Source organism: Ambystoma mexicanum, chromosome 2p (assembly GCF_040938575.1).
Source record: "Ambystoma mexicanum isolate Mex_15411 chromosome 2p, UKY_AmexF1_1, whole genome shotgun sequence".
NCBI lineage: Eukaryota > Metazoa > Chordata > Amphibia > Caudata > Ambystomatidae > Ambystoma > Ambystoma mexicanum.
Window position 1 is genome coordinate 329120274 of NC_090923.1, and position 20810 is coordinate 329141083.

A 20810-nucleotide genomic window follows, 5' to 3' on the forward strand; every position below is an offset into this window, starting at 1 on the left:
TTCCATTGTGCTAAGGGGTGGTCGGGTATTAACCAAACATGGCTAGGTACTTTTGTAAATGACTGCAATGCCTCCCCCTTCCTGTTTACCCAGACCACATATTTAATGTAATAACTGGGTGGTATGAGGAAATTGATATAGGGGTAGACGTTGGCTTGATCCAGGTTTCAGTGGTGATAATCGCATCAAGTTTATGGAAGTTGATGAGATCTGAGATGTCAGGCGTGTGTGTGGTGACTGAACAGGCTTTGATTAACATGAGAATGGAATCTGCATGTTTTTCACGCTTGCTAAAAACAGGCAAGTTGCATAGGAATCCATTGCGGTTGTCTCCAGCCAACAGTTAATTGGGGGATATCTTCTTACATTAGGAAGGGTAAACAAGTGTGCTAACCTGTTTTCATCAGTTTTAGCACTTTTTTTACATTTCGTAGTGCAAATGCCAAAAATTGCTTGAGCAAGACCAAAGTGCATGAAGCAGCAAACTTAGACAGTAACCTGAGTCACTTTTCACTTTCTGTAAAATGAGCCCCGAAAATTAAATATTGCAGTCATCATTTGGCCTTTTCCTGCACAGTTCTAAAGTTCCACAAGGTTTCATGCCTCAGAGTCACAGCAAAGCAAACTGCACACACATAGCCAGGAAGTACAGTTTAAAGGAAGTCAGAAGAATAACATTTGGACTGTGTGAGTGATTGGAATAAACTTTGCTGCTATTAGCCTCTCCTGTATATTATTTCTCTGAATATTTATTTCACTTTCCATACTCCGGTCTAGTAAAAACAATCTATGCATGTCAGAGATGCGACTGACCTGATCTGGAGAAGGTCTGTGATTGGAGTGCTGAGACCTCGCAGGCGATTGGTGGTGATGGTGGTGATGATGGTGGTGGTGATGGTGGTAATCGTCCTCCTCGTAGTTGTCTGCCAATTTCATTCGATTCTGTGTCTGTGTGCCAAACAGGGAGTAAGTACAGTGGTTAACATTTCCATCAGAGCCAGCATGCTTCTGCAGCAGGACAACGTTCTCTTATATGTTAGTGTTAGTGTTACAGGGCACTTGTACTGCACACTATCACCACCGGAGTAGTCTCCTGGCACTCTGGCGGATCTGAAAGGGATTTGGCACTGTGAACCCCCCCCCCCCAACTAAACTGGTCAACATTAACTGCACAGTATGAACTAATAACAAAGTAGACAAACATTCCAATCTGACTTTGCAGTACATTTAGCAAGTGCTGTAATACCTTACAGCCTCAAACACTGGGACGTATCTTCCATAGTAGTGATCAGTAGTGAATGTGAGGTGATTGGACACCTGTCCAGCTCTGTTACTTTAACAAGGTCATCAGATCCCACATTCACACACAATACGAATCATATATGTGTTCAGCGACCAAATCAATAATCAATGCTAAGAATTCGAGCCTGATTTACAAAACTGTTCTCAGTAGGACCTTCCCATGTTAAAACATTTTTATAAATCATGCATTTATTCTGGAAGTCTCAGCCGAATCCAGCGATTTGTCAACTTTGATGTATTTCCCATTTCAGAAAAAAACAAAATACGAATTATCATTTGCACACATTGGGCCTCATCACGAGTTTGGCGGCAACCCTTAAATGTGGTGGTAGCGCTATTACCGCTGCATTTAAGGGTCCGCCGAATCACGGGTTTGGCAGATTTCCCCTCAGCTCTGAGCTGGTGGGAAATCTGCTGAAATTTCGCGCTCATACTGCCGGCGTGAAATCCGATGGCGGTAAGAGCGCAAAAATTCCCCATTGAGCCCAATGGGGAATGGGGGATTCCCGAATGGGCTCAGTGGGGAATGGGCAATACCGGTTCAGCTAAACCCGTGATCCGGCGCTATTAGCACCAGGGGGTTTGGCGGTAGGGCTATTAATGCCGGTGCTAATAGCTCCGGCGTTACCGCCCAACTCGTGATGAGGCCCATTGTGCCCAATTCCAAATAGGATATTGAGGATAACACGCACATGGATGCTTGAAATTCCCTGAATCAGGCCCTAAACCTCCCTTTCATCCTATTTTTCATATCCACAATGGAAGCATACAAAAGAGAGGCCATGGGCAGGCAATGTAAATAGGGGTCGTGCCTATAAACCAATGTCTAGAATGGTGAACAGTGCAAATCACTTGCTCATTATTTCACTGGTCTCCCCTTGCCGTTGTTCCAACCTGGCCAAGTTAAATTTGGTCCTGGAACAAACATGCATGGAGAAATTCAGCTTTTTGCTTGCGGTTTCCCCATTGGTCTATTTTTCCCAATAGCAGGTTCGATGGCAATGCATTTCAGCACAATTAGTTGTTTTCTTGAGTGTCCATTCATTCATTGCTGTAGTTATTAATTGTTCGTCAAACTGAAGTCAGTTCTCAGAAGAGACTTTGCGAGAGCTTCAGAGGATCCTTTCGAGGTGGGCGGATTTTTTGTAAAATACAGCCAGAAGAAGATAACACTCTCCTGGTGGTATTTCTGAAAATCCTCATGATTGAGAGTTTACTAGAGGTGAGGTGGTATTTTAGGAATGTCTCAGGAGGTATTCCAGAAATACCAATTCCGCCACTACTGACTGACACAGGTGCAAAAACCTAGAATATGAAGTTCAGGGTTGAATGCAAATTACATAAATAGGAAAAGTGGAATGAGGAGGCAGGGATAATCTGTAGCCTCCGAGAGCCATATCCACTTTGCTACTTCATGAGGGATTAGAGTGAAGGGGGCGTTTCCACCATGCATGGATAATATGCGACTGCAAACCTGACAGTATGAAACACTGTGGGCCTCATTACGACCCAGGCGGTAAGTTACCGCCTGGGCCGTGACTTTACCATGGCGTAAACTACGTTTACGCCATGGTGGTTGGCGGACTTACCGCCCCATTCCGACCTTGGCGGGGCGGTAAGTCCCCAATCCCCATTTACCCTTCCCCATTCCCATTTTTGCCCCATAGGGCATAATGGGAGTGGGGAAGGCGTTAATTACGCCACCGTAAATTACGGTGGCGTAATTAACTCCATGGTCCCTTAGCGCCATGGATTTTAACACCCGCTAAAAGCAGGTGTTAAAAGCACCATGGCGCTAGGGGACCTCGTAATTGGCGGTAAGGGGTCGGCGCAGCTAACGCTGGCGTTAACCCCTTACCGCCAGGGTCATAATGAGGCCCTGTCTCCTTTGTTTACAAACATATAAGCACCCGTTGTCATTATCCGTTTTTACTCGAAGCCTTCATATTTAAAGGGCATCCTGGTTACAAGTGACTTTGAGGAGTATAGCATTGTGGCAATTCCTTAGAGAAGAAGTTTGCACCATAACTTTCCTTATTGATGTAACTATACAATTCACAAAATTCCTTTGCTGTATTGATTAGAAATGTTCAACTGTCTGTTCATGTTTGATTTACAGCACATTGGGACTGATTTACCAATCCTTTTGGCATGGCATTGTGCCATTGTAAATCAGGTCCATTGTGTTTAGCACACGCTCATCCGAAGAGTAAGCAATGAAGCACTTAGTCATGTGGAGTGTAATCAAAGGCCCCAAACCAACAGTATTGAAGTGCCCACTATGAAACAGACCTGCCAGCATTCAGAAAACTCAACGCTGAAAAATTGGGCCGATTTAGGCAGACGATGCAGGTGTCTTTCTGCAGGGGAAATCCAGAGAAGGTTGAAACAAAACTGTTACCTGAGTGCAGATTGCAACAGCACATGACATCGCAAGCTGATAAATAAATGCAGCAATTTTATTTTCACTGAAACTGTCACCCATTAAAAGGGGGTGCACTGTGACCATTCATATCTACTTTTGAGCAGAAAAACAATCAGCAAGTAAAAAAAGTGTATTTTGTTAATGACTGAAAGAAACAGACCTTCACTTTCAGTGCAAAAGCAAAGTGAACTCTGATAAATAAAACACACTGTGTGTCAATGAATAAAGGCTGATGTTAGAAAATGCAGTATGTGAGTTCATTTCGGCCAAGGACAATGGGCAACATTCAAAAGTGTCTTCCTCCACTGCCAGCCTGTTTTGTGCATCCCAACTGTTTACAACTGCAATAAAATGTGCCCTGTCTGAAGGGTGTTGGAAAACAAACTTTCTCTAGACTTGCTGTCTCTGTGGACAATTGGCCCTGGCTAGTGCATGATCAGAATGTAGGTGGCAGGTGTGAAAACCGGAGCTACAATCATGGGAATCTTTAACTTTGCAAGAAATACAAGAAATAGAAGCCTTTCATACCGGAATGATGGTCCCCTTCAGATAAGAAGACAGGCCTTGTGACCTAACAAGGCAGGCCCAGCTCATTATCTCCAGTGGGAGAGCTCTCTGCAGCAAATGCATCCCCCGTTTATGATCTGCAGCCACCAACTTCAAACAACCAACTCCAAACAACAAAGAGACAAATAAAAACTCTCGCCACAGGCTGGCTGAGAGAGACAAATAGCTTGGAGGAAGCAGAGCTCCTATTTGGATTAACATACATATTTACTATTAATTTCAAATGACTATTGTAACTCAGGGCTTTTTCACAGCAACCATAGTGTCATTTTTTAGATAATTACCAGACGATTTGGTGGAAATAAAATTAATCCACCTGTGAATTAGGGAACTGTAATGGCCATCTAAAATGGGTTTCTCGCTAATCTGAAAATGTCCCAAATGTAAAAGTTGGTGAGCTGTAGGAGGGTAACATTTGGTAATGTTGGGATTAAATTCGGTGTCCATAATTGTTATGCTTTTTGTGTAAATGGCAGAAAATTGCCACATGGCCGTGCACCATGATATGGAAATGGCTGTCATGTTATCAAAAATCCCCATGAGTAGCTGAAATGGAATATATGTCTATTACAGCAGTTACTAATACAAGTATGAAGTTCTGCTACAAAACTAAGTTGTGTCCAAAAGCAGACTTAGAAACAAAAGGGGATTTCAAAGGGAAATTCCCATACGCCTGTTCCAGACTCTTAAATCAATCTTTAGAGAGAGACTGGATTTCAGAGGAGTGAGAAGGGTAACAGTCCAATCCTGGGTGTGAGAACTCTTGCAGGGAGCTGCCCCAGACTGTAAACGTGATGGTAGCATCACTGTTATATAAAGTGGATACACTATGGGGAAAGACAAAAGAGCTCCTAAAATGTCTATTATGAAAGGAGCTCCTACAACATACCATTTGACAGCCACAAGGAAACACCAAAAGGATATATTGCAGAGATGTCCTCTGGATGGAGCTGTCTATTGTGGGAAGGCATAAAAGCTGACTGGGTCGTATGGTGGAGAGCTGGGGGCCATCCTTGAGAGTGGAGTGACTAGACCCCTGACCTATCTTTCCATAGGGCCCTGAAATGCAGCTGCCTTTCCTGAACTTTAACTAGAGTTTTTCAATGTATGTAGACTCGAGCCGGTTGTAACCAAAAGGTGGGGTAATCTACTGGCCTTACATCCTTTCCCTTTATAGTGGGCGGGGGGGGGGGGGTCAACACAATGTAGATCCTTAGCCTATTTAATTAAAAATATGCATTTTATTAATTCCCCTTGGTGGAACACCACAGGGTGATTTTGTTAACATTGGTAATTAACAAAGCTATTTCCTAGTGTGCGCTGAAAACTATAGAGTGTAATTTAATTGGGTAATCTGATTTTGCCTGTTAACCCCAACATCTTTTAGGAAGAGGGGTGCCTTTGTTCCAAAACCAACATTTGGAAATCATCCCAATTTTTACCATCCAGCTTCCCCAAACATCTCCAGGTCCGTAATGAGTGTGAATCCTCTACCAATGATGAAGTGGTGGAATTTCTTGCAGACCCATACAGCCACCAGGCTTTCTCATTCAGCTTGGGAGTATGCCTGTTCCATTGGTGATAAGGCTCTACGGGCATACGCGACTTTGGGGATCGTCTGGGCGAGTATGACACCAAGTTCGACGGGGCTAGCATCAACAGTAAGTTTGGTCTCCCATTGAGGGTTGAAGTATGTGAGTTGGCAGTTGTTGCTGAGCTCCTGTTTGATGGTGTCAAATGCTTATTGAAACCAAAAACGTGATGGGTGGAAGGTTTGTAATTAATCTGAAACACTGGCATTGCTCTGGGCAACCTTCCACACCACCGTTTTTTAGCCCATCTGCGCCATTGCAAAAGGGGTCCAGCCATATGCAAATCAGTTGGGTACTGCCACCACTGGAAGCAGCCCTGCCCAAACAGCTAGGCCAGGTCCCCACCGCACGGAAAACACAAGCACCCCAGACATGTTTCGGCATTGTTGGAACACCTCAGTGAGGTGTAATTTGGTTCCCTATGGCGCAGCGAGCAAGGGACCCATGTCTGGGCATACCCTTTCTCACATAGGGAGACAAACTGAAACCAAAAAAGTGATGGGTGGAAGGTTTGTAATTCATATGAGCCACTGGTATTGCTCTGGGCAACCTTCCACACCACCGTCGAATGCTTCTTGACATCGTCGGTCCCATGTGAACAGGGCGTCTTTCTTGAGGAGCATTCAAAATGGGTCTGTCGTAGTCCGGAATGTAACCGGCCATCCCTAAGATGGAACGCCCCCTGCGGGGGCGGCTAGGCTGACAATGGCGCTGATCTTGTCTGGGTCTGCTGTTAAATCCTGGTCTGAGAAAACGTGACCAAAAAAACATAGGCATCGGTTGTTGATGGCACACTTCGGGCCATTTAGGATGAGCCCTGCCTTTTGAAAGATGTCACACACCGCCTTTAGTGCGGCATCATACTGTTCTTGCTTAGTACCAAAGATTAGGATATCATCCAAATAGTTAAGGGGGTTCAGAACAGGAGAAAAATCTCTATGGCGGATGATATCCCAAAGTTGAGCCGCTTGTAGTGAAACATCCTTTTGTGCGTGGTAAATGTTGTGATCGGTCTGGAGGAAGGGTCTATTACTAGCTGATGATACCCTTGGTTTAAGTGTAATTTAGAGAAACAGGTAGCTTGGTTGATTTTCACCAGCATGTCCTTGATGTTCCTGGGTGTCTTTCTCTCTCAATTGCAGTGTTTGGGATGCACATGTCCATGCACACCTGTAGACAGTCATTGCCATTAGGTAGGACAACTAGGGGGGATACCCATGGCGTGGGCCCTTCTACCCTCTCAATGCTATCATTGACGAGTACGAGCTGTAGTTCTTGTGTTACTTGGGCTTGTAGGTGTAAGCCCACTCTGCGAGGGTGCTGAGGCACTGGGCAGTCGTTTGGGTCTATGTGGGGGGAGATGACAATGTCTTTCAACATTCCAATTCCTTTGAATAGTTTGTAGAAGATCGATTTTAGTGTTTCAATGTCCAGTTCTCAACACGATATGGAGCGTAGGACCTTGGCTCCGGGGGTAGTCCTTGCACAATGTCGGAAAAGTCATATTGAATGTCTATTAATGCTAGGGCCCTGGCAGTCCGGTAGCTGAGGAGGCAACGTCCTGTCATTGGCCTGTGGATGACGTGAATGGGGGTGGGCACTCTTTTCCCTTTGTATAGCAGGTCACAGTAGAATTGTCCTTTATATTGAAGCAGGTGGGTTGCTCCCCATTGAAATATGTGGGCCTGAGATGGGTATAGTGGGTAGGCTGTCGCTATAGCCTTGTAGCTGCTTGTGTTCATGACGTTGACTACCATTCCGCTGTCCACAACAAATGGGTTATTTAGGCCTCCAATTTGTACTGTCACATTTGGCACTGCTCTGTCATCTGACGTGTTGCTTATCAGTCTGACACATTCTTTGTGGAATCTGTCATACATGTAGTGCTTAGTGACTTCTTTCAGTTGGCAGGACATTTTCATAGGGGTCGTGAGTGTAGTATGGCGTTTGATATGTATTTGTCTCATATTCACAGCTTGGTCCCTTTTCATTTTCCAGGCCATAGTCAGTTGGCGGTTCTGGTGTGCAGTCATATGAATTGGTATATCATGATGGTTACTCAATGGCGAGGCCTTCGATTGCTCTCATGACTCCCTGTCGGATGGCACCTTGCCATGCTTGAATTTCTTGGAATGTTCTCGGGGTGTCACAATCGTGGTTGCGCGGTTGGGCCCAGTGTCAGAGTCACTCGATATACCGCAAGGTTCAGGGACCTTTCTCTACACATTGCTTAGAAGTGGTTTATTTGGCCACACATCATGCACATTTGGCCTAGGGCTGGGCACTGTCTTCTGTGATGGTATTCAAATCTGCACCTGTAGCATTGCTTTTTAGCTTGTGGTCGCCGGTGAGGTGCTCCTGGGCTCCTGTCAAGCTGGCAGTCCTGGGTAGAGGGCATATATGTGGACCAGAGGTCAGTGCTGCAATGGTGTCGCCTTCTTTGGGTTTTCCATGGCTGCAGCGTGCACATCTACTCTCTCATATATTCTAGCAAGGTCAGCTATTCCTTGTAGTAGGCGGGGTTTCTTCAGGAGGTTTTTTCAAAACTGTGACGAGGTGTAGCTTTCTATTATTTGCAGTCTAATTGTCTCATCGTCATTGAAGTTAACAAAGTCACAGTGTGTGATTTTCTTTTGGAGTCGGAGTATGAACTCTCCAATCGCTTCAAGGGGTATCTGTCTGCAATGGTTGAATGTGTACCTCTCATAGTCCCTGTTGGGGAGAACTATTAGTTTACTGTTAAAGGCAGATATTAAGCACTGTTAGGTGGTCTTTTCTTGTGCCGGGACGATCTTCAGGATCCCCTTGATCTGTTTTCCTGATAGATTGGTGTTAGGGAGAATTCTCAAGAATGTGCTAATTTCCTTTACCTTTTGAGACCCCAGCAACTTTGCTGGATTTCTAGGATTTAGATGTTTACCTGGAAAGAGTGTGAGCCTTTTCTCCCACTCTTTCATGTATTTTGATGTGTGTTTTACTTTTGTGTTCTTTGGTTATGGAGATTTAAAACAACCCCATAGGCATCATCTTTTTCTGTGTGTCACACAGCACCTTCAGTGCAGTGGCACAGGGATGTCTTTCAGACTTCCCAAGGTTTAAATATCTTCTCTGGGACTGTCTACTGTCATCCCAGAGCATGTAAAGTTAAATTGACTTTACTAGTCTTTTAAAATGTACAGACCCAGAACACACTAGCTTCCTAAAGAGTGCTGCGGGGGTTGCCTAGCTTCCCCTGAGTCTAAACACTCATTCAAATGTTACCCTTTTCTACTTGAAATGGCTGGTGGCAGTGGTTTTAAACAAACAACCATGATTTTTCACGACCGCGAACACTGGTAGCTAAAATTCGCGTCAGCCATGTTTTCCAATATGGCGCCCAAGACCTATCTGTAAAAACAGACTACGGTCGACTTTTTTCGCTGTTTCTTTTAGGAAAGGTCCTTCTTGTCTTTAACTCTGCGTGCCAAACCAGGTTTGGTCCCTTTGTTCATTGGCCTTAGGCGGGCTTCAGTGCTGAAGCCCTCCTCTGGCGCCTGAGTGTCCGGGGTGGACAGGATGTGAGGGAGGTACCAGAAACTCCCATGGCTTAGTTTCCTAGGAGACCTGAATGCACTCTGGCATGACTGGCCGGCTGGCTATCAGGCAAGGACAGCCACCCTGCTGTGTGAGTGATAGCCAGGCTGGAATGAATGGGGAAAACTGTTTAAAAGCAGACCTCTGCGACTTGGAAAGCAGAGTCGACCACTGGAATGAAATAATCGAAGACGAGCTGAAGGAAGATGACTGCTGCAACTCCTGGTCCACCGGTGAAGCCCTGCTGCAGGTCCGAATTGCCTGAAACTCCATAGACAGAGAAGCCCTTCAAGGTTAACTTCTTCCCTTGAGTTTGGTGGGAACAACCAACTCCTAAGCCGCCTGGACACCGTCTCCATACTGGTCGAATTTTCGTCAGAGTGCTGTTGAAAACCAGATCGCCAGTTGGAAGGATAGCAGTTTGTGGTCTTTAAGGCACTCAGACCTTAAACCAACGTTTTGACAAGCTTGTGGCCTCTTACCTGGGCAATGCAGGAACCTCCCGATGTCCTCCTTCTTGTCCCCACGACTGAAGCTCAGGAACAGCGAGAATTGCAGGAACTGCCAGGAACAACTGCCTCAGCTACAGTTCTTCCTCATTTTAAAGGTACTATGCAAGCGCGGTCAGGAAATCCTTTCTGCCGCGTGAAAGTTTGTGAAACTTTCCCAACTTCAAAGGCTTGTGCTTCCCTAAACCAACATCTAACTTTTCGTCTGACCAACTACTTCTAAAAACCGTGGCTACCAGAACTGTGCTATCCTATCCAAGACTCTGAACCATTAACTTTGGCCCAGGCCTATTGAATTGAATTGCTGGTTGTAGTGAACTGAAACTGTTTGCCCTACTTCTGGAAGTATTTGTGCTTTTGATTCTTATAACATTGTCTTTTTACCCCTTTTTAAAGTAACTGAAGTGCCATTTTGCTCTCACTTCAAGGGAGCTGAACTTGTTCAGAAACGGATTGGTTGTGTATTGTAGTGTATTTGATTTTGATATTGAACTGCTCTTGCTAGTGGAATGTTTTCCAAATGACTGTGTATATAAATGTACATTATTTTACCAAGAAACCTTGAGTAAGTGTTTTGTTGAATTACTGTGATTGCTAGTCCTTTGTGTAACCCCTTGTACTGCTCACTTTACTCTTGAGATAGGTCTCGCTGCTCAGCCATTGCTACCACATTACTGCATAGTACAGGCTTGTACCAAAGGTGAACATTGTACTGACACTTGTAGTCTTAATTGTGTGTAGTGTTCCCAAAGGGTACTGCATATGATTCTGCCTAACAACTGGTGAAAATGTCTGTCTTTTTGGGTGACTCTTGATCAACTATTGCTCCCATGAATCTTCAAACTCCTCCATCCATTGTTCCCACCTCTTGCCCTGGTCATGAATTGGTTGCAGTGTGAATGGGTTGAGACGCCATAGGAATGTTGCCCTGGACATTGGTCCTGCCCCAATGGCACCTTGGGCGCCTGCTTCTGCTCTTGCGGCTGCTTGTGCTTCTTCCGACATCCTGGCATGTAGGTTTGTTTGTCTTTAGGTGGTCTAGTTATGGTGTTTGTCCTTGTGCATGCGGTTGGCTCACTTTGTTTACTCACTTCTTCTTGTATGGATTGTCCTCTTTGTGCCATCTGGTGGGCACGTGCCTGATTGGTATATGTTGTGCACCACTGGCGTGTGTGGTTGTGCATCCTGTTGGTTTGCTGGAAGGGTCTGGTGTGAGGGTAGTCTCTTTGTTGTTATGTGGGTCCACTTCCCTGGTGGTTTAGTGGATAGTCTGTTTACCAGGGTTCTTGCAGTAGTAACTACTTTTTCCTTTCTTATATTTGGTGTGTATATACATTTGTTTTCTCTTTTTTTCTTGACGTGTCATACGCAGCCTGTCCTTATCATATGCGGCGGATGCTGATACGCGTGTAATTTGGTTCACGTGGCTTGGCCGGTGTGTGTTCTATCGTTCCTCCCACACCTTTGCTCGCTCTCTCAGTGCATCTGTGCAGCGGGTTTTCCTATTGCTGTGGTTCAGTGGTCCCCTCTCTCTTCATTCCAGCCGCCTGGTCAGCGGGCCTCACCCTCCTACCTCAGTGTCCTGATGCAGCATCACCACGTCGATCCTGTCCTCCTCACTCATGGGCCTTTCTGCCTCTGGGTCGTTTCTTCTTATCCAGCCGTGCTCATCCCTCCTCGCATGCAGATTTGGTCTGCCAGCCCTCCTTGATGGCTCCCTCTCCGATCAGGCTGCACTTGTTGAAGTAGCTTCAGGCCCATCTCAGGCCCATGTTTCTTCTGCGTACCTGCGCAAGCAAGCTGTTCCAAGACCTCGCCAGTTTTTGTGGCCCTCCTTGCCCTCCCAACATAAGACGCAGGAGCCAGGCTAATATGCAACTTTCTTTATTCCTATCTTAGATCCAAAATAACTTCCCTTCGTTCCCCCTCCCTTTCCTCCCTCCTCCCATCTCCCACCCACTTCGTCGAGTCCGTCCCTCTTAAAGGGATCATGTTCACTTTCTCTTCATAACACCGTAATTATACATTGTTTTATTTGTACTTTTGAAAAGGTGTGTGCTTAATAATGATAGCATTATTGAGGTGATATGCCACGAGGTGGAGGGCCAACTCTGTAGATAACGGACCGCAGCCCAAGTTAAGGGGCAGTGCTCAGGGTGGTGGGCCGTTACCCTCAGAGTCGGCCTGCTACCTCAGGTCATATCACCATTAGCACTGGTGTAGTTTGCTACACGTGTGCTAATTTCATTTTTTTTTAAAATGGAAAGTATTTTCTCTCCATGAACGGGACGCTAGCATCAAACAGTTCATGGAGAACAACATACTATATCAAATGGCGCAGGAACAGGAGCTGCAGGATCTGCAGAGGGGAGGGGCAGCAATCATGTAAGTGGGATTGATTTGATTTGATTTGATTTATTCATTTATAGAGCGCTTTACACCAAGGCGCTGTAAAGTGGAACAACATAATACATAACAACATCAACAATGTAACAGATGAAGCAAAATTACATCATGAATCATTCGATAAAACAGTGAAAAGAGCAATTAACTGAAGGGGAGGGGGAATGGGGGAGTGGGATTAGGTGGGTGGGGGAGGGGTGGTGGATAGTTGGAAGAGGGAATAGAAGGGAGAGAGAGGAGGGTAGGAGAGGGGAGAGAGAAAGTCAAGGGGAAGAATGAGGGGGGAAGCAGAGATGGTAGAGGGCGAGGTTTCAAGGAGGAGAGTGGAGAAGGAGGGATTTAAGGGAAGTGCGGAAAGAGGGGAAGGTCGTGGTGGAGCAGATTGTGAGAGGGAGTGAGTTCCAGTGTAGGGGTGCAAGGAGTTGGAAGGAGCGGAAACGGGAGGAAGCACAGGGGGATGGAGGTACAGTGAGAAGGAAGTGGTCAGCGGAACAAAGGGAATGGGAGGGGGAGTAGAAGGAGAGAAGGGAGGAGAGATAAGAGGAGCAAGACAATAGAGGGATTTGAAGACAAGGCAGAGAAAGTACAATTTTAGCTGCGAGTGAAATAGTAGCCAGCCAAGGTAAGAGAGTGAAGTAGAGATGGAGTCACGGGAGGTGAGGAGACAAAGGGTACGAACAACAGAGTGGTAGATGGACTTAAGGGGGGCAAGATGAGATGCTGGTAGTCCAAAGAGTAGAGAGGAGAAATAAAAGAGGCGAGAAAATATGAGAGAGGAGATTAGGAGTTTGGTAGCGTGGAAAGTGAGGAGGGACGGATTTTGCAAATATTGTAGAGGTGGTATCGGCAAGTGCGAGAGGTGAGTGAAATGTGCTGGGAGAAGGAGAGAGAGGTGTCAAAGAGAACGCCTAAGTTACGAGCTTGGGGAGAGATGGGGGGATTGGAGGGAGGAAAATGAATGATAGGGGGAGGGGAGAGAGGGGGAAGAGAGTTGGAGGGAAAGAAAAGGACTTCAGTTTTATCTGTGTTAAGAGAGAGAAAGCGGGAGGACATCCAGTTCTTAATGGCAGTAAGGCAGGAAGAGATTGGCGAAGGGGGGGAAAAAATCAGGGTCAGGTGGTGGAAGATGGCATGCGGGGGAACCGGCCATCAGGCGGCTTGGAACACAGGCTAACACTAGCAGTGTCAGCCTTTGTTCCGTGCCTCCCGATTGTCTGACTCCCCTGCCGAGGGTGGTAATGAATAATAATGTCCAAACGATGTTCTGACTACTCGAGGGTTCCTGCTTTCATTGCCCTTAAAACCACTGCATTCGCATAAAGAGAAGCAATATTGGATTTAGGCATTAGTCAAGGTGGTTTACCCCGAGAGAGTGGGAACATAAGCACATTTGCTGAAACCTGCACAATAAATAATATATTTTAAAGAAACCGAAAGTGTGTAGACACTTTCTGAACATAAAAACATTGAGCACAGATCACATTTTGAATGAGGAACCTTTGTTTCATTTTTTTTCCACTATTAAGGTGCAGAACGAGTCAAAGATGATCTATGCGATTTCAGACGTGTCTTTTGTAATGAGGTGCTGCGGACTACCTGGACGTCTTAATGGGTGGTGGCAGCTCTCCAATAGGGCTGAAATATAAACAAGCCATCTCGGAGTTGCCGTCCTGTTAAACATTTGGACATGGCTTCAAAGAACCTCGTGCTGCTGAATGATGTCACCATTATTTCATCTGCACTTATGGCAATATACTGGAAGTATGAAACGTGAATGACAAATTACAATCTGATAAATTAGTCTAAAACTTCCTTTATCCGATGTGCAAGTGTTCCGCCAAGGGAATTTCCAAATGCAGTGAGCTAGAAATATCAACAAGTCTGCCACTGAATACCGAATCCCCACTTATCAAGCCTTTTCAGCATTGTGCTGATGCGCCTTCAAGGCATCTCCACCTGATGTGGTTTCTTTAGGGAGTTGGTCATCATGCATGATGGTGTCTTGGCAGGGTGGGATTTCGAAAGAAGAGTACCTTCAGACAAAGTGGGGAGGCAAGAGAATGCAACCCCCCTGGGACATAATGGAGAGACCCTGTACCCCGTAGTAACGTTTGGCTGCCCCTGGTGCCTGATGTCCTAACTCTAAAATAACCATGTTGTGTAGGTCTCTGATGATAACTGGCCACCCAGTGCTGAAACTGGTCGTCTCATGTTTGCGTACTGCTTCCTAATGGAAATAGGCGCCTCTGTATTCCCTGGTTCAATGTAATAGTGGAAGAGATGAGGGCGGATTCCCAGACACGGCTGTTGACCGTTTTTGCGCTTTTGCTGCGGGACCAGATACTTCTCTCTTGAATTGAGCTGCCTTTTCCCTTTTCTTTGGTTACTCCCTCCTGTTTTGGTGTGTGGCTTTTTTGTAACTGTAATTCATTACAGACATCAGAGACAAGACAAAAGGCCGTGCCAGGCTTGTGTCATCCTGACTTGAGTGCCTATTTATTTATTTTTACATGTATTTATGTGCTGTACTTTATGAAACTTGGCAACTTCTTTAAATTCCACCTCCTGGGGTAGCTGGAAGGGGATTGTTGGAAGCCAACCATCCAAATGTTGGGTTGAATTCACAACCTTATTTTATATTGTGCAAACCTAACTTGGAAGAAACAGAGTGTTGTTGCACAACAAGTGAAGCAGCAATAGGACTCACTCACACTGATACAATTAGAGAGAACAGGGCACAGCTAGAAGAACAAAGCGAGAGGGCAGCACACAGAGTTAAGGGCAGGGGTATAGGTCAGGGAGGGATTTTATTTATATAATGTTGGGATGTTTTGTTTTATATGTGTATGTGACTACCAGGCGAAGATCATGTTGAACATGTCTTATGCACCCCAAAATTAAAAAGGAATACAAAAACATAATTCAAATCTCCACCTTCATTTAAGTGATTTATTTCAGCAGATGGTTTTAGCCCCGAGCATACACATCTTCGAGGATTTAACATTCCACAGATCTTAATGTTTTACTGTAAATACACCTCTCCCGAGAAGGCAACTGCAACCAGGGTGGCTGCATGTCATGGATGTTCTGTTACTCGTTCAGTTCTAAAGGTTTCAGGCACATATCTTTTAGAGTAAAATGAAAGTCCATGATTGACTGGTAATAGGCATGGAGGCTTAGCAGCAATCTGTAGCTGTAAAACTGTAATATTAAAGCTGTCTTCTAAAAAAATATTTAGCAAGATGGCATTAGGAAACTATGCTTTGATCAGTCATCTGGATGATGTTAACATTGACTCTTTCATGAATGTGGTTTAAATGAAAAAGACCAATCCGATATGCTGCCAAAGGATACGAAGATAATGTCATAATAGGAGGATGCTGCATTTACCAAGCCTGTTTTCTATTTAACCCCTTCTAGGAAGGCTTCCCCGTGTCCATACTATTTAAGGTTGCTGACTTTTGTAGGTACAACACACGAATATATATCGTATATCTGCAATATATTTTATCCAGAGTTTTTTGTTAATGATTTGAATGAAGAAAGGTCCGTAAAAATGCTCGAGGCTGTACGGCTCTACGGCGCGCTTCCTGATTAAATCAATGAGGTAGACATATATACGTGCCCTTGGCTCTGACGGCTGCACGCAGCTTCAGGCGATTCTTGAAGATGGGGGAATGTGGGTGCAGGTCATCTAGCTGCCAGTGGCTGCTTATCTCCTGGGCACAAGGACAACACACGAGAGCTAAATATTAAAGCTATTTCGACAACAGATTTGTGTTAACATTTTTTTTTTTTTTGCATTTTTACAGCGCTCACAGAGCCCTGGGGCATCGAGGCGCTGTTACAGGAATATGACTTAGTTGCATATTTATAACGTGCTTAATACCCAGAGGTTTCTAAGTGCGGACCCGGGCTTGCACTTGTTTCCAAGGTGAGCACATTGCTGCTGAGCTATCCTCCCAACATGCAATTGGTTAGGACATATATATTCACTTGAGATCCCCAGTATGTTAGTTTTATGCCACGCAGTGCATCCTGAATGCCGTGGAAAGTTCAAAGTGTACTTCAGCACATAGGGGCAAACATAATTGCTAACACATTGAATGTGCAGGCCTGATGCTTTCGCATCCACATTATTATTTCAGTGCATTTGCATGTGCTCTTAAGAACCCACTGGCTTCATCTATTCCTTAAGCGTTAACAGGACCAGCGTATGGTACTGAGGGGAACATTCCTAACATGCAGAAATGACTGCAGAGGGGGGGAACCAGTTTGGGAAAGAACCAACAACTGGAAAACTGGAAGAGTAATGAGAGGGTGTTGGATCACTGGCTCGTAGATGGGCTGTCCCCTGCAGCTGAAGAAGCAATGATGCCCAGGGAGATTATCATTGAAACAAGCACTGGCAATGCCAGTAGTTTGGCCTTTTGTGAAGGCATGGGAAAGGCGCTAGTCAGGCACTGCCATAGTAGCCTTAGCTGGCATTGATGATAGCAGGTGCAAAATGGTGCGAGTACCCGGGCATCTAATAGCAGTGCCTGGCAAATGCATAATACTTATATACAAACCCAAGCTGTGTGCTTTGCCAATGGTCGTTTTCAACAGGACTTCAGTGAAGGACAAGCCTTGTGCTTAAAACATTGAGTGGCTGAAGGCACACCTGGTTAGCCCATTTGTATTACACTAGAAGCAGGTTTACAGCTCCAATTAAGCCATTAACTCTCAGTAGACTGTTTGGGAAAAACACTGGCTGCCACTTCAAGTGCAAAGATAATGTTAAGGCATGAGTAAAGTGAGCTTAAAGAGTTCCCATGAGGAGATGTTTTGGTTGGGGCAGAGAAGGATAGCTCAGGGGCAACACGCTCACCTTTGAAGCAAGATGACACGGAGCAACACACACAACCCGGGTCCGCATGTATAAATCTCTGGGTATTAAGCCCGTAATAAATAACCAATTATAATATGATAAAAATTAAAACTGTGTGGGAATGAGCATGGCGATTAGTTAGCATAGCCATGGATGTCAATGGGAGGGCAAATAACCAAACAACACCTACAAGTTGAGTGCCTCTCCTCATATGCCATTTCTCCCAATCTGTACTTTAATGCAACAGTTTTGGCTTAAAGCTGGCACAAGCGCCATCACCTAATTTTGCAAACTTAAAAGAGATGGCTGTGGAATATTCCCTCACAACTCCCAGACTTGTGATAACCATTAACACAAAAGCGTAAAAAATCACTGCTGTGTTCACAAAGTCACACTATATGTGCAGATTATTCTCTAAATAATAAATACAATGACACTTGTACAACTTAAAAAAATGAAGACATTATACACAGTCCCTTGACATACCCTGCCTGATATGTAGAATGTTAAATTAGCAGCACCCTCATAGATAGCCACGTGCTCCTAGCTCGGGCACCAACAAATAAACAAGTAACATCCTCCTCTGCAGTCAGTTCAAGATTAACTTGAATTTCATTCCAAAGTGGTTTCTATCAAACGCATCAATACAATGATTTACAAGATCACCTTCCTGGGGAACGAATCAAACGCGGACCCTAACCATATTTGAAATCCTTTAATTTCTGTAAATATTTCTCTGTGCATATTTCCTAGATTACACAATTCTGCTTCAAATGGTCCACAACTACGGCTCCAGAATCGCTAATCTGCTCAAATATGACCTACATTTTGCAGTTTTACCTTTTGAGCCTGTTATTCCAATCCCCACTCCCGCCTAAGTGGTTCACATTATAACCCTTCAGGCCTAATGCCGGGAGATTAACTATTTCTGAATGTTAGAAACACATAGAGCTCTAGAGTCAACTTTGAAGTTTTAACTATGGATAAAGGGGATTTTCTTCTCCTTTCAATGCTTTACATGATTATATTTTGTGTGAGGCCTAAATATGACAACTCTGAAGGCTGAGAAAGCACAAATATTTGCCTTATTTTACTTAAAGAGCACATCTCGTCAGCTAGTAAGTCTTGCAAATGTCTTACAAATCCTCTCCATCATTTACTTATTCTATGATTAGCAAAACAAGGGCTTCCCCATTAAAAAATGCTTTTGCAAAACAGGCCCAAAATATGGAATATATCTTGAATATATGAAAGTGTAGCTTTAAACGTAAACCCATTGTGACAGTTCAAAGAAATATCTTTGCATATTTTCAGAGCCATTAAGAATGATTGATAACACAGGTTACGTACACACCCATCCCAGAGAGAATATGTAATAATCTTATTATTCAGAATTAAAATTTGTAGTCATAATTGCTCCTAGTGGCACATATAGGGATACCCAGATATATGTCGCACCACTGAACCCCTTTCCCTCCACATTGGCAACTTTTTGTTACACTGCAGGGAACTGTGTGATAAACTGACTTCTGCCCTGCAGGAGTAGAAGGATGATCCTACACAGCCCTCACACTTCTACGAATCAGGACCCAACCCAAATATAAATGGTGAAATATACACAGTTAAGAGATATACCTCCTTGGCCTCTGTGGTAAGGTGGGACGAGGGAAAACTAGAATCTCGAGGGGTGTGAATGTGATTCAGTAGAGACCCAAACCGCCAAATATAAGGTGCAGCATAAAGGAATGTCCTATCAAGGTTTTATAAAAAGATATACATACTTTAATCAAACACATCATCTGCAAAAGTAACTAAATAGAAAACAATGCAAACACCCAACGCACAGGAAAGAATGCTGAATCAGCAAAGATAGAAAGATACAGCACTCTGAGTAATGAATTAGATGTGAAAAGCAATTAAAAGCCACAATGATCTTAAAAAGGGCATGTCCGAATGGTATAGGTGCAAAAGGGATCAAAGGGACCTAACCAGCCTCTAGTGCAAAGAAATGGACCAAGGGTGCAGTTAGCAGTCAATACAACCTTTTTGTGGTTCTTAGTGGATCCATAGTGCAGAACCTGGTTTCGTGCTGTTGTGTGAGCATTTCAAGCCAAGTTTGGATGCAGAGGACCCTCTTGCTCCAAGCGCTGAGCTGGTCCAAACCTGGTGGCTTAGGGCGGTTTCAAAGTCAGCGTTCGAGTGATGCAGGTTGGCGCATTCATCCAAATTAGTTTGGGTTGAGCCGGTTCGAGACGTGATAACATATGCACAATACACGTGGTGTGCCACATGTTAGAGTGTGGGGCGCAGTGCAGCAGAATTTACACGCGAAAACACACAATGTAGATGTAGTTGCGAGGCATAGAAACATAGGGATGTGAGAGCATGATGATTTTGAAGATTAATCACAAATGTAGCACTAATAATAGTATATGTGCTTGTGTTTATTGTTTGTTTTACAGTTACAGGTGGAGCAAAATTAGGGATTTTTAGCTAGAGGGAGTGTTAGGAGTAAACTAGGAGTATATTAAGGTTTAGTGTTATGTATATTAATGAAGCACAGTGTGGCTATGTTTTAGGAGACCCAGAGCAGACTTGATAGAAACCATTATTATTTAGTGTTTAAGAGGCTAGAGCACAGTGTAAAATGTAATTGCTGCTGACACGATGAAACAGTGGATCATCTCATCAAGGTCGAGGAACACAGAAGCCCACAGTACTAATTAATGAATTGTTGCCAAATTAAAAGATTTTCATGGGAAGAGAGCCCAAACCAGACACCAGCTGCAGTCCCACACTGTAAGTGTCAAGGGCCTTAGAAGTACATTAGCAAAATAGAATTAAATAAGAGAAATACAAATTCACCAACAATGTCCTGCATAGTTTTTTTTTTTTTTAACTAAAAGCTGGCACAGTACAAGGGAAGAGACAGGGAGGACTGGCAAGTGCATAAGACGAAGAAGGAGGAGAACCAATCAGGGGACTGGGATATGGTATTCAACGGATAGCAACAGTGTCTCTGACCTTGTTACTGTTCCCACATGATTTAATTGGTCAGACTCTGAGAGTTCTCGCCTCATGCTGTGTCCAATCACAGGGTCCAATTAGCTTGCAGCCATTATCTATTTGTGTATTGAACTGAGCCAGCCAATCACAGCAAAGAGTTATCTCTTCTGGTCAGCTTAGTGATGTAATTAAAAGCTGTTTAAGGAGGTGGGAATCAGGACATCATGAAAGGGGTGTTATGTTCCAGGAAATGTGTTATCCAATACAATTACCACACATTTATGGGGCCTAAAAATGTAATACATATTTTTCTGTATAACTAGTGCATCAGCAGTGGGCAGGGTTGAGAATCCCTTCACCCAGTTCAGTTTTATGGGACTGTCTGGGGCACGGTTGAGAATGTGTTCACCCAGTTCATTTTTACCGGACTCTCTGCATTTCTTATCACAGCTATGTTTGCAATAAAAGCATTGTTTGCCTTGCACTGTGTAATACTGTCTTTGAGTTACTTTTTTGCACTTTATCTGGATTACTTATTAAGATGCACTTCTTTACAGTGATGG

At 44.3% G+C, this 20810-nt stretch overlaps 1 protein-coding gene across 14 annotated transcripts in view; it reads right to left on the reverse strand.

Moving 5' to 3' along the window:
* The window catches only part of ERC2 (ELKS/RAB6-interacting/CAST family member 2), a 4434974-nt gene that overhangs the window by 854865 nt on the left and 3559299 nt on the right, over positions 1-20810 (reverse strand). For all 14 annotated transcript variants that reach the window (XM_069643656.1, XM_069643655.1, XM_069643659.1 and 11 more), the window contains one exon: positions 814-948. In XM_069643656.1, the coding sequence (XP_069499757.1) occupies positions 814-948 (135 nt within the window). The remainder of the gene's footprint in view (positions 1-813; positions 949-20810) is intronic.